The following is an 18284-nucleotide window of genomic DNA, read 5'->3' as shown; positions in this document are numbered from 1 at the left end:
GCTTGGACGAGCCAACAACGGCCCGTTTTATGCAGCATTGTGGCTCAGGTGCTGAGGCGCAGTGGCAGTCGGCGGGTTTTTTGTTTCCAAGCCCCGCTTTTTCGCTTACCGTTGGCACCCTTCTGGACAGTGCCCCTGTTATCTCCCCGCCGACCTCACCAGCATGCGCTTATCTGCCGGATGCAAGCAGGCCCGGGCCATGCGTGCGGCTCCGGGCGATCAACAACCGTTGACTACCTAGGCGCCTACTGTGCCACGGGGCCAGAGTAGGCGCCGAACGATCCGGGCATCTCGGGCCCCCTCCTCGACCGCGGGGCCGGGTGAAACCGTTGAGCGGGGCCCAACCTGCTTCCAGTTGCAGGCCCACCTCAAGGTGCGGCACCGACTGCATCTCCATACCACAGTTACCTCCGTGCATACACAGTACAGAACATTGCGACGACAGCGGCTATACACTACCTGAGTTAGGTGACCCTCTGTCCCTGCAGTCCTGCGGCCCTGCCGCTGATCGTGAGAGGCTGTCACTCGTCACACAGTACTGAATGTGTCTGGACTTCGGGCTGTTGGTGAGTTCGTAAACCCGCTGCGGAGAGACGAGAGCCCGAGCACCGCGACGTGTGAAGCCAATTCATTAACTTGTTCCGCGCCGTTTTGGTTGGCCTGCGGCGGGACACAAATGCCCGGGCAGCTTTGCACCAATTTCCAAGAGCTTGCCGCAGCGAAGCCAAAAAGTGCTAGGTTCCCTTGAAGCCATTCTCCCGTCGACCTTTTGAGAGGTCAGAGGAATAGGAACCCCAACCCCTCGGCTGACCACAACCGCGCGCTTTCCCTTGTTTGGAATCCCATCCCGACTCTGATTGACTCTTGACTCTGTCGCAATGGCCTCCTTCATCGATATCGCCATCATCGGAGGCGGTCCTGCCGGCCTGACCGCGGCGGCGACCGTTGCCCGCCAGCTCCATACCGCTGTCGTCTTCGACAATCACCGCTACCGGAACGCCAGGTCCAGCCACATGCACATGGTGCCCACGTGGGACCACAAGGATCCCAAGGACTTCCGCGCCGCTATCAAGCGCGACATTCTGGACCGTTATTCCACCATCCAGTTTGCCGACGTCGGCGTTGCGAAGATTGAGAAGAAAAGCGATTCGCACTTTCACGTCGTTGATGAGTCTGGCAAGGAATACGACTTCCACAAGGTCATCTTGGCCGTAGGCGCAGCCGACTCCTATCCCGACATCGAGGGATACCAGGACGCCTGGGCACGCCGCATGTGGGTATCGGCTGCTTACCGGACGGGAAATGCAGCATGCTGACAACGACCCCAGCTTCCACTGTCTCTTCTGCTTCGGCTACGAGGACCGGGGCGCCAAGTCCACCGGCGTGCTCGTCGTGCCCCCCATCAACCCTGGCATGGGCCTCTACATGGGTGGCAACGCCGCACAGCTCAGTGAAGCAGTCACTCTCTACACCCACGGCAACGAGGAGTTCACGGCGCAGGTCACCCAAGTCGCCGCGACCGCCAAGGCCAAGTTCACGGTCGAGCCGCGCCCGATCAAGCGGTTCATCAACAACGGCGACTCGATCACGGTCGAGTTCACCGACGGCTCCACCAGGGAGGAGACCTTCATCGTGCACAACCCCAAGACGAGCGCCCAGGGCCCCTTCGTCGAGCAGCTCGGCCTCGCTCTCACGCCGACGGGCGAGATCCAGACCACCCCGCCCTTCTTCCAGACCAGCGTCCGCGGCGTGTTTGCCGCCGGCGACATCGTGACTCCGTACAAGGCCGCGAACGCCGCCATCGCCAGCGGGTGCAACTCGGCGGTTGCCTGCATCGCCCAGCTGCAGGGTGAGAAGTACGGCCTTCCGGCGATGCTCTGATCTCGCTCTCCAGGAGTGGATATTGCGGTGCCGCTCCTCATGCCTGTCATGTATCGTATTGCTAGACTAGGTAGTAAGCCGCTGTGCCTGCTTGGCCTCGGTGAATTAGAGCACCCTTGATGATCCTGACCGTGTAACCTCCGCACTATCCTTGGCAGCAATTCTTGAAGTTCCTCTCTCGCTTGATTTCACCCCAGATGTGACGCGCGGGGACAGCCAAGATAGCCAATCTCACAGTTTGGTCCAAGCACGCCGCTATTCCGGAACGTCCCCAGGACCACCGGTGCAACCGCCGGAGAGTTCACTCCAGGCAGACAGGCGCAGACGGGCTCTTGGGGTGGTGAATGGCGTTGCATCCGGGGTCTGCTAGGACGTCTTCGGGAGGGGAAAGATACAAGTGCGGCACACATAAGACACAGTTTGATATGCAGGACTAAGGCGCAGGAGAGCAAGTCCGAGACTATCACAACGCGCCTCGCTCCTACATCAACAATCGCAACATCTGCTACCTTCCCTATTCGGCCATTCCGGCTTGGTCTACCACTGGGTGTAGAACTAGTTCTGCAAGACTTCTCTACCGTCCGGCACTTTAGCCCTGCCTGTTACATCGCAACCACAGAGTTCGGGCGCTTGCTGCCGTCTGCATTTGAAGCTCCACTCTTCACTCTGCAGTTCCTTGGCTGTGTCTGGCGGTTCGGTTAGAACAGCAAGATGAGGGGGGAAGGCAGAGAACTTTGAGGCTGCAACAGAGTCGGCACTGTCAGAGTTCCAGTCCATGACCGGTACCTGTCCCAACCACAGTAGATAGAGGCGTGACGGCAAAGCACTTGCGGAAGATAAAAGACTTCCTTACTGGCACTTTCTCCCGGCAAGGTTTCTCTCTGCACCACCGAGCTTCAGACATCCCGTCATCGATCTTGCCCCCCAGCACAGCAGCTTTGCATCTCGTACCATCCTCCCACTCAGAACAGCGTCTGAGCAATTCAATCTCCAATATGCGCGCCACCGCTCTCTTCGTCGCCCTCTTCGCCACCATCGCCATGGCGATCCCCGTTCCGGACCCGGAGCCGGCGCCCGAGGCCCACGGCAGCCACGCCGTCTTCGACAACTCTGATGTCATCAACCCGGAGGCGTGCTGCCTGTGAGCAGCGCGCGGATGGAGAGCATTGAGGTACGTCCCGCCAAGCCCCTCGGGCAGAAAATAGAAAAGAGACAGTTCGCTCAACAGCTCGCTAACTACCTATTCCGCACTGCGGCAGTGTAGTGTACGGAGTAGGGCGTCGGCATTGGGAGGATATCTGATCGTCCGTCCCCGCCCTCCGCCAAGCCGCCGCCGCCGTCCTGCAAGCGGCACAGCAGCGCCTGGCAGGGCCAATGGGGGGAGAAATGGGACAGGCTGGGAAACGCTGCTACGGAGTTTCGTTCTGGCCAACTCGTAACTCTCGTTTATGTAGTGTACGGTAAACAGTTGAACATCGGGAGGGGTGACTGCGCCGCTTTTGATTACGAGAGCGCTCTTTGGGTTGCAAATTGCATGTGCGACGTTGAAAGTGGAGATCCAACGCGGCTAGCGAGAGTGGAGAACCTTCGCGGCTAGCCAAAGCCACCAACAAGGATTTTAGCGTGGTCTCCCGCCCCCCAATTACAATCAATCTGCTACACTCCAAAAAGTTAGTGTCAGCTTCTTGGCTTCCCCTCCTGCGCGTTCAAGTACCGCTCCAAAGCCCCACCTATTCCCACCGATCTGTCGATCCAAGAAAGCCACATCGGACGACTAGGCAGCTTTCAGATAGTGTTAAGTGCGCGGCACCAGAATAGTTAGTGTAGTGTAAGTGCGCGGCATGAGGTCTTGGTTGCAACCCCTTTAGGCAGTCGTCTATCAACCTGGAAGTTCCAACTGGGCAGCCCCTGTGATTCGCTGGGGGAAGGCGGGAAAGACGGGACTGCTTGGGGGCCGGACCTCGGCTAGGTCGTCTTCCGCCCAATCGTATTTCCGCGTGGAGTGCCACGACACTCAACAGGTTCGGCCTACTGATCGATCACTGGTCGAAAGTGACGTTGTGCCGAATTTTCTGATGCGTTGTACACTATGTAGGTCGGTGAGAGATAGCCGCTGCGGCACAGTGGTAAGAGAAATGGCACGGTGAGACAAGCAGCCGGCTGAATTGGCTCTGCATGTTGGCTGCTACCGAGCAGTTATCTCCTCCGTGTTGGGCACCTTTGCTGAGGTACCTAGGTACCTGCCAGGGGGCTCTCTCCGAGTTCTTCCTGCCGCCCAGCACGGCTGTTTCTCCTTGGTTCCCTTCCTTCTCGCTTTTCCTGTTTCGCAAACGCGCGTTTGGCTCGCCCACGCAGCGAGAACGCCACAAAAAAACACGGGATCTCGAGACTAGCGGAACACTCGCACACAACGCAGCATGGAGTCCCAACCTAGCGATGGCGATGGCGAGCCCATCACCAAGCCAAGCGCTGCCCGCTTGACCTTGGTGATGGTTGGCATCTGCGTCGCCGTCTTCCTGACCGGCATGGTAAATGCAGAGCTTCACAGCCCATCTTGAACCGACGGGAATTTCAAACGAAACGAAAAAAACTGAGCTGACATGAGGCGCAACGCCGGAATTAGGACCAAACCATCCTCGCCACGGCCGTCCCGGTCATCAGCAACCAGTTCAACACGTCCGAGGACTTCGGCTGGTGGTCGAACGCGTACTTCCTCACCCTGAGCAGCTTCCAGCTGTTCTACGGCAAGCTGTACTCGCTCTTCCCCATCAAGATCGTCTACCTCGTCGCCATCATCATCTTCGAGATCGGATCCCTGGTCTGCACCACGGCGCCCAACTCGGTCGCGCTCATCATCGGCCGAGCGCTGGCCGGTCTGGGTGCCGCCGGCATCTTCTCGGGCAGTGTCCTCATTCTGTCCAAGTTAGGTAAGGTTGAATGAGTGAGGTGTGGTCGTGGTCGCCTGAGAGGGATTTCACGATTGCTCAGGTTGGCAGTCTTTGCTGATACCAGGGGCTATCAGTTCCGCTTGCCCAACGCGCTGCCTATCTAGGGATCATGTCGGCATTCTTTGGACTCGCAGCCATTGTCGGGCCGTTCCTCGGCGCAGGCTTGATTCAGTCTTCCACATGGAGATGGTGCTTCGGGATCAACCTCCCGCTTGGCGCGGTCACCGTCGTGCTGTGCTCCATCTTCGTGCGAACCCCCTGGGATTCCCGCGATCTCACCCTCTCTGCGCGTCTGCAACAGCTCGACCTTCCCGGGACTGTGTGCATGGTGGCATCCGTCATCTGTCTGCTGCTGGCTTTGCAATGGGGCGGCTCTGTGTATCCGTGGGACAACGGGCGGATCATCGCGCTCTTCGTCGTCTCCGGTGTCCTGGCCATCTCCTTCCTCGTCATCCAGAAGGTGATGGCGACTTCGACAACCATCCCGCGCACTCTGGCCCGCAACCGCGACATATGGCTCGCGGCTGTCTATTCCATGTGCATCACCGGGGCCGTGTACGTCTCCATCCTGTACCTGCCCGTCTGGTTTCAAGACATCCGTGGGCAGTCGCCGCTCTCGTCAGGAGCGCTTCTTACGCCCTTGATTGCTGGCTATGTCGTTTCTTCGATTGTAGCCGGCGGGCTTACAAGCGGCGTGGGGTACTACAACCCCGCCATCCTGCTCGGTACTGCGCTCACCGTCGCTGGATCCGCGCTGCTTACTACCATCAATCTCAACTCGTGAGTAGCCCCACGTTGTTTCTTTTGCGACCCTCCAACGCGAGGGCCGACGCATCGGAAACCTCGATGTGGGCGGTAATTCACTGGAATCAAACTGACTCTCGCCACCATAGATCCACCGCCCGCATCGTCGGCTACCAGCTGCTCTACGGCTTCGGCGTCGGCATGGGGTTCGGCCAGCCCAGCTACGTGGTGCAGACGCTGCTGCCGGTGTCGGACGTGCCCATCGGCGTCACGTTCATCACGCTGGTGCAGAACCTGAGCGCGTCCATCTTTGTGGCTGTGGCCCAGGCCATCTTCCAGGGCGAGATGCGCCGCCGGCTCGCCCCGCTCGTGCCGCCCGAGGACGCGTCGGCCATCCTGGGCTCGGGCCTCATGCAGATTCTGGACTCGCTCTCGCAGGAGAGCCGCGACGAGGCGCTCCGCGCCATCAGCGCGTCCATCGTCATGACCTTCTACGTCACGCTGGCGCTCAGCGCCGCCTCCATCGTCGGCGCCGGCATCAGGTGGGGGTCTATGAAAAAGGGCAACCCGAAGGAGAGCCCGTCCACGGAGACTACGGATGGCGAGGTCAAGGTGCAGCCGACGGAGTCGGTGACGGTGGCGGGTCAAGATCAGGCGGCTGCTGCGGATGAGGCGGCCAAGGGAGAAAAGCAGTAATGTACCTAGCCTTCCCCGCTTCTCCTTTTTTCAACTCTTCTTCGTCTCCGTTTTATGTGGCATTCTCTCAATAGACAAGGAAAAGATGTGGTTATTTGTGAAATCCGAACGGCGCATGCATAGGCGCTTGTGTGCAGCTGGAAGACGAAGAGCTCTATCCAATAAGAAGACCTTAACCACCGGGAAACAAACCAGAAACTTGCGTTTCTCGCCCAGGCTAACTGCTTAGGCGGTTGCGCGCCTGCATTGTGGCGGTTGGCCTAGCCGATCGGGGGCTCTCCTGCTGCTTGGATGACGTATGGCGGTGGGTATGGTGGGCATGTGTCTCACGCCCGTTCGTTGCTCTCAGGCTGATCATCAGCTGTTGTGACGGAGGCTGGTCCGTTTTGGGATCGCGACAGCTGCCAACCACCTCAAGCCATGAACACGCCTTCCATCATCCTGCGCAAACAGTTCCACCCCGCCATACTTCTCATACCTAGAGGATGGCAAAAGCCTTACTTACGGATACTACTCAATGCCACCACCTCATAGACTACACGTCGCATAAGCAATCCTTTTCGCACACCTAAGTGTTGCTGATCAAATATTCCTGCCCTCGCCACCCCGACACCCGAACCCCGCCTTGTCGTCATGGCGGAGCCCTCCAATTCGAACGTGTCGCTGCTGAAACAGCTGCATGCGGACCTTGTCCGAAAATACAAGAAGCACGAGGCGGCAATTGAGACGCTTTGGCGGTCATTCGACGCGACGCAGCGTGCAGCATGCCTTAAGGCTGGCGCCGCAGGGGGCGTCGTGCTGAGGCACTCGACGGATGAGACCCTGGGCGATGTCTGCAAGTTCATCCCGGAGTGCAATCTGCGCGACATCGCAGAGTCGGGACCTGATTTCCTCCTCGACCTCATCAAATACCGCGCGACAACATCCCTCTTCCAACAATACTGCGGGAGCCAAGGCGGCCACCCGGGCGATCATGCGGTCATTGCCGAGATGGAGCGGACAAGAGGGCTCCGCCACGCACAGAGATTCGACAGATGTTTCTCCCTGTTCTTGGATGAGAATCAATATGGGGAGTCCTACAGAATCTGTGGTGCAGTGAACGAGGTCGCTGCTCCTCTCCTGCCGGCAATTCGCGCTGGTCTTTGCATTCCCCAGTCAAGGGGGGAACTCATCCTGCAGAGGCAGCTCTACCTGACCCAGTGCCTCGTCATCCTTATCGACGACATCCTGGACGAGGGATCTCGAACTAGGGTCAGCAAGGAGATGCCCAGAAAGTCCGACAAGGCGGCATCAGAAACGCTGGCAAAGCCGACCTTGGACACTGTTTGACAAGACTCAGTCGCGCGGTGCGGTCAACTGGGCGGATTTCGTGGCGGCAATGGTTGGACTGGGGTTTTCCGTCCTACCCAAGCTCGGTTCCGCCTATTCGTTTCTGCCGCCCGAGAGCATGGGCGTGAAGCGGTCAATTACGGTGCACCGGCCACACAAGTCGCGGATCGAGGGACACCGGCTGCTCATTCTTTCGCGCAGGCTGAAGAGGACTTACAGATGGGGGGAAAAAACTTTCGTGGTTCGTTGATTGACGGTAGTATGGATCCCAGCATTGTCACCAGTATCCTGTCTGAGTTTCAAGCTCAGACTTGGCAAGATCATTTGCCCCAGTATGAAAGCGATGTACCATTTGCTTCGTTTGCTGTACCACGGCGGAAAATTTTTCGACTGCTTAGGCTTCTCCTACCTGGCTCCAGCGACTGATCTAGGGGCCGTGAACTGATGGCCCAGGACTCATTCAGCGATAATTAGTGGCTAGCCTCAGAAATCTGCTGGACCTTGTCCGACAACAGCTGTACCATAGGCGTGCAACCTGTCTGGGTGGCTGCGCGCAAGAGCTCTCCATCCCATCCTTCCTTGACCATCAAATCGAACATGCCATCGATGAGTCCGAACACGACGTCCCAGCGACTGCGCTGCTTGTCGAATGGTCTCATGGACCACTGCTTCACGGCCAGCTTGGCGAAGGTCCTGTTGCGGATCTGAGGGCCGAGCTTGCTCCGCCAGAGCAGCTCCAGCCGAGACAGGTCGCCAAACTGCAGGATCTGGTCGGCAGCTGCCATGGCAGCATCGGGGAGATACCTGTCCGTGTTGCCGACGTCTGCGCGGTCGAGCATGCGCTGCAGCAACGCTTCGGAACCGTAGAGCGAAACGATGCTGAGCGGGTCGTACAGGCTGGGGTCGAATGGGAACCGCGGCTTGATGGCGCAATCTGGGCGGCAGTTCTGCAGGATCCAGTTCTGAAGCCGCTTGGAGCCCGCCTGGCAGACCAGTTCAATGTCGTCTAGGGATGGCAACAGGGTCTCGGTAGAGACGGCGCCGAGATGCTCGGTCCAATAACACGAAGCGTACACGAAAAATTCGCCGAAGCCGCGCGCGACGGGGTCGTAGTGGATCATGTCTTCTTCCCAGGCTTCCCACGAGCAGTAGTGGTCGTATTCGTTTGGCTGGTCATCGTCGGTAAACAGGTCGGAACCATGGGGTAACTCGCCGATGGCAAGAAGGACATCGGAAAACAGATCTTCATTGCCCATCTCCGGAAGAAGAAGGTATCTGATGCAGATGTTCAGGAGCCTTGCCTCCAGCCTCTCAATCCGCTGCTGGGGCTGCGCGTGCTCCGGCGCAGCCCATTGCTGAACGATGAACTCCTTGACTGACTGGTGCACGAGCTTGACTTGGCGCTTTGTCATGTCTCTGTCATAGACCGGCACGACAAAAGGCCGAATTAGATTCAGGATCCTGAGAGGATCCGCCAGTTCGGCGAGCGCGCCCACTCTCGTGACCGCATCGGTAGCCGTTCCCAGGCTCGCCGCCCAACCTAGTTCCAAAATGGACAGCGGTCTTCGGGCGACGGCGAGGATCTCCAAGGCTGCGATGGCAAGTTTCTGGTTCTCGGGATCGTCCCCGGTGTAGCGGGAGAAGAGGTTGGCATAGAGTTCCGACAGTCTTTCTGGTTGGGGCAATTCCTTCAAGAAAGCTCGCAAGGGGCCGAGGGCGCTGATTTTGCGGATTTCAATGAGTTCGACGGTCATCTTGGTCCAGATGGCGCTTCCCTGCGCCAGACGGGAAAGCTCCTCGATGGTGAGCGCTTTGACCTGTTCAGGCAGATCGGTCAAGCGAGTCTCAACAGTCTTCTTGACGATGAGACGGTCTCTTGTTGCGTCATCGGAAGGCACACAAATTGTGCTCACTCCTCTCAGTTGTTTCATAATGGCCGGGTCTGGACGGGAGGAGAGCAGGATCTTGAGCCTCGGAGTCTCTCGTGTCAGGTTTCTCAATGACTGAAGCAGACGATTCCGCGATTGTTTGTCGCATTCGTCTAGTCCGTCAATGGTGAAGATGAGGGGGCGATCCAGCGTCTGCAGGGTGTTCGCTAGCCACTCTTCAAGTGTCTTGAAGTCCGTGGCTGGGTCAATGCCGGACGACGTCGCTTGCTGATACCACTCGACGAAGCCCTTCTTCAGACCGGGAAGCTGCTGGAGGAGTGAAAGAATCAAAGAAGAGAGGACGTGAACGGCCTCGCCTGTTCCGTCATCTCGGCAATAGTGGAAGCACACTTTGGGCTGAGGCAACTGGTGCTGGTTCCGCCGGCGCAGCTCGTCGATAAGAAAAGACATCGCGACGGTTTTTCCTGATCCCATGGCGCCAAGAATTGCGAGCTGTCGAGGGCCGGTGCCGTGGTACCATTGTGTGAACTTGCTGTTTTCCAGCAGGAACTGGCAAGCATCATCAGATCGAAGATTCCGCAGACTGGCATGATGTTGGCTCGACCCTTTCGACTTGCCGCCGTTTCCTAGCCAGCCTACGACTGCGCACCAAATCAGCTTGAGATGCTTGCAGCAAATGTATGAATAAGGACATACTTTTCTGATCATAGAGCATCGCTCTGATGTCCTCCACGATCTCCAAGGTTGCCTTTTCCAATAACTTCCGCAGTTGCTCGGCGTGCCTCAGAAAGTCTTCAACGATGGCAGGCAGCCGGCCATTCTCCAGCACAATGTTGATCATCATTGTAACCCCCCTTCTCGACGACAATATATCCAATGCGGCACTGTAAAACTCAAGCAACTTTCGGTAGACGGAAACGAGCGCCTTTTTCAAGTTGCAAGAAGGTATTTCAGTCAATACAGTCGGGATGGCGTTGGTATGGGGCAAGACTTGACTTACTGAGTGTATGTCCTTCTTGCCGGTCTTCTGACCCAACGTGTCACAGTCATCGATGTAGGATAGCTGTTCCAGCATCTTTCCAATTTGAGCAGCAAAGTTACTATCTGCCGCTGAGAAAGTGATGGCAATCTGTACATCCGATATCATCAGCAATCCGTACAGTCCAATGACCTGCCGTACAGGGAGTTATTTGGAAGTACTTACTGCAGTGACGCCTCTGACCATCCCGAAGACCGTTGCCGTGGTAGGCTCGATGCTCGTCAGGGGATGCGCGAGATCCAAGAAGAGCTTGAACCGCTCCAGCGGAACTTGGAGCGACTTCAGATACCTGACCCCTCTCTGAAAGGCAGACTCCTGGCCGGCGTCTTTGTCCAGCTTCTCGAGCTGTTTGAACAGGTCGGCAACACTGTTGCCCTTCAGTATGGTAACATGGATGTCCTTCCCGAGACTGTTCACGGCCTCCCGGTACGCGCTGCTCCAGAGATCCGAGGATGACGAGATTGTTGATATGGGAGTGTCGCTTCCCTCATGGCTAGTTGCACGGACAACAGAAGGATTCTTCTCAGGGTCGTTCGCGGGGCCACGAGGGCCATGCTCAGTTTGGAGTTCAAGTACAGGCTTTTCAGAAGCAGTAGTTGCCTGCTCCCGTACGTCGAGGCCCTGGCCGAGATGGCTTGGGCTGGCGGAGGATGAAGCGCGCTTATTAGAGCCGGACCCTAGGCTGCTTTGACGTCAGCCAGGATGGTCTGCAATCAGGAGTTCCCAAGAAGCACAAACATGGTGACCAGCGCGAGGACGCCCCCGCGTCTTGGAGAGGTCGAGTTATCCTTGGGAGGTTCTGAACGCTGCTCGGGTTTGGATCGCCGGTGACTGAGCTTGTCACGGATCCTTTGGCAGATGGTCCGTGTTTTTGCCGCGGGCGCAGACATCGTGGATGGCTGGTCCGAAGTTGGGGCAGGTTTGCCCTTTGTGGGTTACTGGTGACAACGAATGGGCTGGAGGACAGCGAATAAATGAAAGAACCAGCCGGTTTCTCTTAATGCCTCGGCCGAACTAGGGGTGAACAACATGATGTTGGGTGATCATGTTGGCTGTTGGGTGACTTCGCTTTAACCAATGGCAAGCCAGACAGTAGCGCCATATTCTCATCTGAGTAACGCAGCGTCAGGAGGTGTTGCGAACCCCAACACGAGAGACACAAAGGAGAGGTGGATCATAAACCGCCGCCTGCAGCCCGCCGCCCGCCGCCCACCACCCAACAACAGGAGGTTCCCGCACTTCTGCCTTCGTGCTGGCGACCATCCATTCTTCGCCTTGAGTTCTTCACGGTGCAGTCCTTCAAGAAGACCGACTATTCTCACCCGCCGCGTCCGAGCACCGATGATTTCTGAAATGCAAGTGATTGAATCCACAAAGCCTGATGGGGAAACCTTCGCACCGGAAGTCGGGCTGTCTAACACTTCCAGGTTACTTTCCTTCAGGCCAAGCGACCGCCCACGACGAGAAACTGTGAGCACCAGCCTGAGCCCCGCGGCAGCCAACATGATCCAAGGCCATCTCATTACTCGACCTGAAACTTCTCTCCCCAAAAATAGCAGGCTTCTGGCCCTGCCGCGCGAGATCCGGGACCTCATCTACCGACTAGTTCTCGCCGTGGGCCATGCTCTCTACATCTTCCAGCAGCCAGGCGCCCAGAAAGTCGAGCTTTTTGCTCCTGACAAGCCCGCTCGCTGGCTTTCCCTGCTTTACACCAGCCGGCAGTTGCACATCGAAGCCAGCGCGGTGCTGTACCGTGTCAACCAGTTCAATCTGGTGGACGGTTCGAGGCGCCAAGCCAGCGTTATCCAGTCCTTTCTCAGCAGTATCGGGCCAGTAAATGCGAGCCATCTGTCCCACATCCACATAAGCTTCCCGGGCATGGAGGACCTCTCCGGCTCCGTCTCGATCAGGGAAGAAGACTTGCGCGGGCTGTCTCTTCTCCTTGAGAGGTGCGCCGGTCTCAGGACACTGGAACTGTATCTGCAGGGGCCGCTTGCTCGGAGGTTGGCCTTGCCGGGATTTTACGCTGCCGATGCGGGATCTGTTGAGCAGATGCTGTCCCAGGTTGATGCCCGCCTGAGGCAGCGGCCCTCATCGCTCAAAGTTCTAGTCAAAGTTCTCGACGGAGTTTTCATACCAGAGGGTATCAGCGGAGTTTTAGCACCAGAGGTTACTGAGCTAATGGGGCGCTTTGGCTGGATCGTCTCGTCTTGAGGTCGAGAAGGGTGGGGTATGGCGACGCAGTTGTCTTGAGGTTGCCGGGTCAAGATTTTGACGCTGCAACTAAAGTAGCTACGAGGCGACGTTAGGGTCACAATCGCAATACTTTCTGATAACAAAACCAGGCTAAGAATGGAATAGTGAAAACTAAGAGGGTAAGCGCTTTCTACTGCTTAAAACCTGACTAGCAGTGTTACTCTGATTGCGTCAATAACATGTGACCTATATCTACTACTGTAGCAGTTTAAACCCGAAAAAGGAGTTGACTATCCGGAATAGATTTACGTTTTCGCCCTCCTTACAAATGCTGTCAGAGGATGCAATTCCTTGTCTTTATAGTTACCAGCTCCGGGCCCTTCTGCGCAGAGACGGGACTTTTAAAGACTGAGGAGTTGGTCAAGCAAAGAGGAGAAAAATACAATAGTTTCTTTCTGAAATTGACTCCTACTTGCTCCCGATGTTGCGTGGTTGGTTGAGACCCAACCTGGAAGTCCAAGTTGTTGGCGCTGGCGTTGACAGTCGCCATTCTCGGGGAGGTTGGGCTATGAGGGCCAGCCCTCATTCTCGCCAGTCGACTTGAAAGAGTTATCATTGAATTTGATTGATTGTCCGCCCGCCATGAACACTACAATTATCGCTTGACGTCAGTGTTGAACATAGATAGAAATGTGCTATGTCCGTCTCGTCGCGCTCGCTCAGCCACTTCAGCGCCTGCACCCACTCCTGGTTGACCCAATCCTGCCTCATTTTGAGATAGACCAGTGAGCGGAATGCCAGTGCCTCCTTGGAAAAGAATCCGATTTTGGTGAATTGGCAATAGGCAGCATGCCCTCCATCGTCTCCCCGGCCGCTGCTATTATGCTCCCGTCCTACAGTCTCGACGACCTCGGCAAAGCGGAGCCCCAGTTCCTGCCGCTTCAAGACTGCAGGGTGGGTGTCCACGACCCCCGGAACGGCACAGCCGACACCCATCAGGAAAGGGAAGCGATAGAGGGCCGCGTCAGGGACCGCGACGACGGTGTCCCAATCAATGACAGCCAGGACATTGAACTCTCGATCGACAAGGATGTTGTTCGGGTTGAGGTCGTAGTTGGCAAGGCCAAATCCCTCGATCGGGCCATCCCCATCGCTCGCTGAAGGGCGCTGGAAGGAGGCGGCAACGGACCGGAAAGCCTGTACCAGTTCCTCATCTCCAGCCACAACTTTCTCACCAAAGCTCTTCCTCAGCGCCAGCGGATAGTCTGCATAGAACTCAGCGGCAGAATCGTATGGGCCTGTACCGGTCTCGACCAGCGGTCCAACAACGAAGGAGTTGGCTCCGTCTCGAAAGATCGAGCCGATCTTTGGCAAACGGATTGCGGCAAGCTGGGTCATGATGGTTGCGACTTGGCGCCAAAACTTTTCTTGGAACTGCGCCGGGATCCCTTCATGGTCGCCGGGATAACTCGCGGACACTTCCTCTGCGGTGTTACCGTGGAAATATTCGAGGATCGAGAACGGGGAGCCAACGGTGTTGTGGTGGTCCAGATCGTACGCGTAGACACGGGGTACGGGGATGTTGGTTTTCTGGCTGTAAAGGCCAGAGAGAGTGGTGAGTGCTGGCGAAACTGACCATCTCATCCGACGTCCTTACCGAATGAACTCCATAGTATCCAGCTCGGACTGCATCTCCAAGCGAATCCGCTCACTGGGGTGGGGACCGGCGGCTCCGCTTGGTTCCCCCGGGAGGGCGGGCATCCGCAGCCTTGCGATCCATGCTAGGCCGTCGTCGAATTCGATCTTGCGCACGAGGTTGAAGCTGCCTACGGAGAACTCCTGAGACAAGGCGCACGGCCGGCCTCCCCGAAGTCCTGAGGCATACGCCAGCAGAGCGTCGTGGTTGATGTTGGCGACGAACTTGTCGATGCGTTCTTTGTACTCGCCTTCGAACTCGGCTCCTCCCGTCCACGCGGCGCTCCCGCTCATGAGGGCATCAGCCATTTGTCGCATGCAACGAGGTTTGGACCTTCTGCGACGCCGGGATGAGTGGGAAGTAGTATGACAGTCTAAGGCTTCGGTGATGCTTTGCCTGCACGGAGTAACCAGGGGAGACCAAGCAGTCGAAACCAACCACCTCAGTGAGGTCCCACGGACAAAAAGCGACCCTGCCAGGACTCGAACCTGGAATCTTTACCACCGGAAAGTAACGCGTTAGCCATTACGCTACAAGGCCATTTTGCACTTTCTTGGGTCGATTTGCCCAGAACCCGCAACCTACTTGCGCGATTTCGCCATTTGATTTTCACCGTACGGATTAGTACGAAGTTGCCAGCTCGCACTGTGCCGCCCATTGGGTTGGAAGGTCTCCACTTTAATTTCGAGCTCCAACAAGCTCTCACCCATGCTCGCATGTTCCTGTGTCGGATTCGATTCGCCATCGTACCTTAGCTCACGACGGACGAACACTCTCGGTGAAATGGATTGAGTCATGCCTGCCATCAACGATGTAATCCCACAATGCCGCTCATTATTCATATGAGGTCAATTGGCCGCCCGCTAGTCCAGCTGGGCTCGCTGCGCCTGCGGCCTGCACTCGCTCACAGCTGCCATGCGTGGCCGGCGGTTCGACACGTCGGCGCCACAGCTTGGACGCGGACATACGCCGACGCCAAGTTGGATCTGCCCGCTCTCGACGCCAAATGGCGGCAGAAATGGGCTGCGTTGCCGGAAACCGCCTGTGAAACCAGCAGCGGGGCCAAGGACAAATACGTCCTCCCCATGTTCCCGTACCCCTCGGGCTACTTGCACCTGGGACACCTCCGTGTGTACACCATCGCCGATGTCGTCGCGAGATATCACGCCCTGCAGGGGCACAACGTCCTGCTCCCCATGGGCTGGGATGCGTTTGGACTGCCCGCAGAGAACGCCGCCATCGAGAGGGGCGTCAACCCAGCCGCCTGGACGAGGGCAAACATTGCCAAGATGAAGGAGCAGCTCGGCTTGATGAACGGGTCATGGGACTGGTCTCGCGAGCTGGCCACCTGCGACCCGAGCTTCTACAAGCACACCCAAAAGATCTTCCTGCTGCTGCTGGAAAAAGGGTTGGCCTACCAGGCCGAGGCCGAGGTCAACTACGACCCCGTCGACAAGACGGTGCTGGCGAACGAGCAGGTCGATGCGAACGGCTGCTCGTGGCGGTCCGGCGCCAAGGTTGAGAAGAGGAAGCTGAAGCAGTGGTTTCTTCGCATCTCCGCGTTCCAAGAGTCGCTGCTGCGGGACCTGGAAGTGCTGGCGAAGGACGGAGCCTGGCCCGAGAGGGTCCTGGCAATGCAGAAGAACTGGCTCGGCAAGTCGACGGGCGCCACCATCAAGTTTCCCATCATGGCCTTCGAGCACGGTATGCATGCTGCCATCGAGGTCTTCACCACCCGGCCGGACACCCTCTTTGGGGTGCAGTATCTGGCGCTGGCCTCGACGCATCCCGTCGTTGCCCAGTTGGCAGAGAGAGACCCCGAGCTGCAGGCCTTCCTGGATACGCTGCCCGGCCTGCCCCCGGATTCTAAGCTGGGATACCTGCTGCCCCACATCCGCGCCATCAACCCGCTCGCCTACCACGCGGATACACCCGAGGCCACGAAGCAGTCGATCCCGGTGTACGTAGCGCCGTACGTCATCGGCGACTACGGCGAAGGCGCCGTGATGGGAGTTCCGGGGCACGACGTGCGTGATCACGCCTTCTGGAAGACGCACCACTTCGACGAGCCAGTCAGGTTCGTTCTCGCCGGCTCCGAGGACGAATCGACGACGGCGATGTTCAACGATCCGTTCGTGGACCACGGCATCATGACAGAACACGGCGGGCCGTACAAGGGCAAGCCGTCCAAGGAGGTTGGTCAGATGCTTGTTGCGATGCTCCAGCAGGCGGGACTCGCCCAGCCGGTCGAGAAATGGCGCCTCAGGGACTGGCTCATCAGCCGCCAGCGGTACTGGGGCACGCCGATCCCTGTTGTGCACTGCGACTCATGCGGAGCCGTGCCGGTCCCTGATGAGCAGCTTCCCGTGGTGCTGCCCGAGGTTGACGCGCACTGGGCCGGCAAGAAGACGGGCAACCCGCTCGAGACGCTCGAGGACTGGGTGAACACATCATGTCCGAAGTGTGGCGGGCCGGCGAAACGGGACACCGATACCATGGACACGTTTGTCGATTCGAGCTGGTACTACATGCGCTTCATCGACCCGCATAACCAGGATGCTCCGTTCTCGCCCGAGAAGGCGGCGTCCATGCTGCCGGTCGATCTCTACATCGGAGGCGTCGAGCACGCGATCCTGCACCTGCTTTATGCCCGTTTTATCTACAAGTTTCTAATGACCTCGTCGCTCGCGCCCGGGAATGGGGAATCCTCGGACCCCCTGGTTCACGAGCCCTTCCAGCGGTTGATCACCCAGGGCATGGTGCATGGTAGAACGTTCAGCGACCCGTCGACGGGCAGATTTCTCAAGGCAGACGAGGTAGACCTGAGCGACCCCGCGAGGCCAAAGGTCATCGCTACAGGCGAGACGGCGACAGTCTCGTACGAAAAGATGTCCAAATCCAAGCACAACGGCGTCGACCCGACCGATGTCATCGCGCAGCACGGAGCGGACGCCACCCGGGCGCACATGCTCTTCCAAGCGCCCGTCAGCGAGGTCCTCGACTGGGACGGCGACAAGATCGTCGGCGTGACCCGCTGGCTGGGGCGGGTGTACGAGCTGGTGCAGAAACTCGGCCCCGCCGCCGCCGATGCCGACGTCGCGGAGACGCCGAGAAGCTACTTTGAGGCCGCCGCACACAGACTTTCCTCATTGAGCACAGAGGAGCAGGCGCGGTGGGACGCCGACGTGGCGCTGTGGCGGTGCGTGCAGAAGACGATCGCGTCGGTGGCGGCCTCGTACGAGAAGGTGTACGCGCTGAACACGGTCGTGTCGGACCTCATGGCCCTAACCAACGCCATCCAGGAGCGCGCCGGCGCGGCGAGCGGGCTGGTGCAGCGGCACGCCGTGTTGGCGCTGCTGCGCATGATGGCGCCCATCACGCCCGCGTTCGCCGAGGAGTGCTGGAGCCTGCTGGGCATGCAGCCGGCGGCCGGCGGCGGCGGGGGGTCGATGTTCCGCGGCGCGGGCCGGGCAAGGTTCCCCGGGCTGGACGGCACGCTGGAGCTGGAGCTGCTGCAGCCACGGATGCAGAGCTGCGCGGTGCAGGTGAATGGGAAGCTGAGGGCCGTGGTGCAGATCCCGACGCCGAACGGGCTGGCGGGGGACGAGCTGCGGGCCTGGATCGTGGCGGAGATCCTGAAGACGGAGGAGGGCAGGGCCAAGCTGGCGAACGGGAGCGTTGATGTGACTAGGGCGAAGAAGGTCATTGTCATCCGGGACGGGAAGCTTGTAAACTTTGTATTTTAGTTAATGTACAACAGCCGGCCTAACTACCTTATGCATGGATAGTTGGCATAAATAGACGGGTTAGATGCTTGCCACCCAGCCCTTGCCATCCACCTACCACCCAACCTCCTCAAACCATCC

General features: G+C 58.2%; 7 protein-coding genes and 1 non-coding gene across 8 annotated transcripts; 5 read left to right on the top strand and 3 right to left on the bottom strand.

Annotated features, from left to right (window-relative positions):
* The first annotated feature begins 445 nt into the window (after positions 1–445).
* On the top strand, positions 446–1954 carry THITE_2108328 (uncharacterized protein). The gene is made up of 3 exons (XM_003649578.1): positions 446–463; positions 537–1273; positions 1329–1954. The coding sequence occupies exons 2-3, from the start codon at positions 879–881 to the stop codon at positions 1879–1881; spliced, it is 948 nt and encodes a 315-aa protein (XP_003649626.1). The 5' UTR covers positions 446–463; positions 537–878; the 3' UTR covers positions 1882–1954.
* A 2210-nt stretch (positions 1955–4164) lies between these two features.
* On the top strand, positions 4165–6493 carry THITE_2108326 (uncharacterized protein). The gene is made up of 4 exons (XM_003649577.1): positions 4165–4409; positions 4505–4808; positions 4904–5609; positions 5723–6493. Exons 1-4 carry the CDS (start codon positions 4299–4301, stop codon positions 6267–6269), a joined length of 1668 nt encoding a protein of 555 aa, XP_003649625.1. The 5' UTR covers positions 4165–4298; the 3' UTR covers positions 6270–6493.
* A 155-nt stretch (positions 6494–6648) lies between these two features.
* Positions 6649–7708, top strand: THITE_2108324 (uncharacterized protein). Its single transcript, XM_003649576.1, has one exon. It carries the CDS (start codon positions 6903–6905, stop codon positions 7596–7598), a length of 696 nt encoding a protein of 231 aa, XP_003649624.1. The 5' UTR covers positions 6649–6902; the 3' UTR covers positions 7599–7708.
* Positions 7709–8068: 360 nt separating this feature from the next.
* On the bottom strand, positions 8069–10195 carry THITE_2037841 (uncharacterized protein; the record flags this gene model as incomplete). The annotated part of the gene is made up of 1 exon (XM_003649575.1): positions 8069–10195. One exon carries the CDS (start codon positions 10193–10195, stop codon positions 8069–8071), a length of 2127 nt encoding a protein of 708 aa, XP_003649623.1.
* Positions 10196–12029: 1834 nt separating this feature from the next.
* THITE_112981 (uncharacterized protein) lies at positions 12030–12740 on the top strand (the record flags this gene model as incomplete). The annotated part of the gene is made up of 1 exon (XM_003649574.1): positions 12030–12740. One exon carries the CDS (start codon positions 12030–12032, stop codon positions 12738–12740), a length of 711 nt encoding a protein of 236 aa, XP_003649622.1.
* Positions 12741–13294: 554 nt separating this feature from the next.
* Positions 13295–14859, bottom strand: THITE_2108323 (uncharacterized protein). The gene has a single exon (XM_003649573.1). The coding sequence runs from the start codon at positions 14364–14366 to the stop codon at positions 13335–13337; it is 1032 nt and encodes a 343-aa protein (XP_003649621.1). The 5' UTR covers positions 14367–14859; the 3' UTR covers positions 13295–13334.
* Positions 14860–14885: 26 nt separating this feature from the next.
* On the bottom strand, positions 14886–14958 carry THITE_t8. Its single transcript has one exon. It is a non-coding gene; the product is annotated as a tRNA-Arg (tRNA).
* A 186-nt stretch (positions 14959–15144) lies between these two features.
* THITE_2108322 (uncharacterized protein) lies at positions 15145–18239 on the top strand. Its single transcript, XM_003649572.1, has one exon. It carries the CDS (start codon positions 15261–15263, stop codon positions 18162–18164), a length of 2904 nt encoding a protein of 967 aa, XP_003649620.1. The 5' UTR covers positions 15145–15260; the 3' UTR covers positions 18165–18239.
* The last annotated feature ends 45 nt before the right edge of the window (positions 18240–18284 follow it).

The sequence above is a fragment of the Thermothielavioides terrestris genome, chromosome 1 (genome assembly GCF_000226115.1).
Source record: "Thermothielavioides terrestris NRRL 8126 chromosome 1, complete sequence".
NCBI lineage: Eukaryota > Fungi > Ascomycota > Sordariomycetes > Sordariales > Chaetomiaceae > Thermothielavioides > Thermothielavioides terrestris.
Note: the sequence above shows the minus strand (reverse complement) of the source record. Positions and strands in the feature narration are given on the sequence as shown.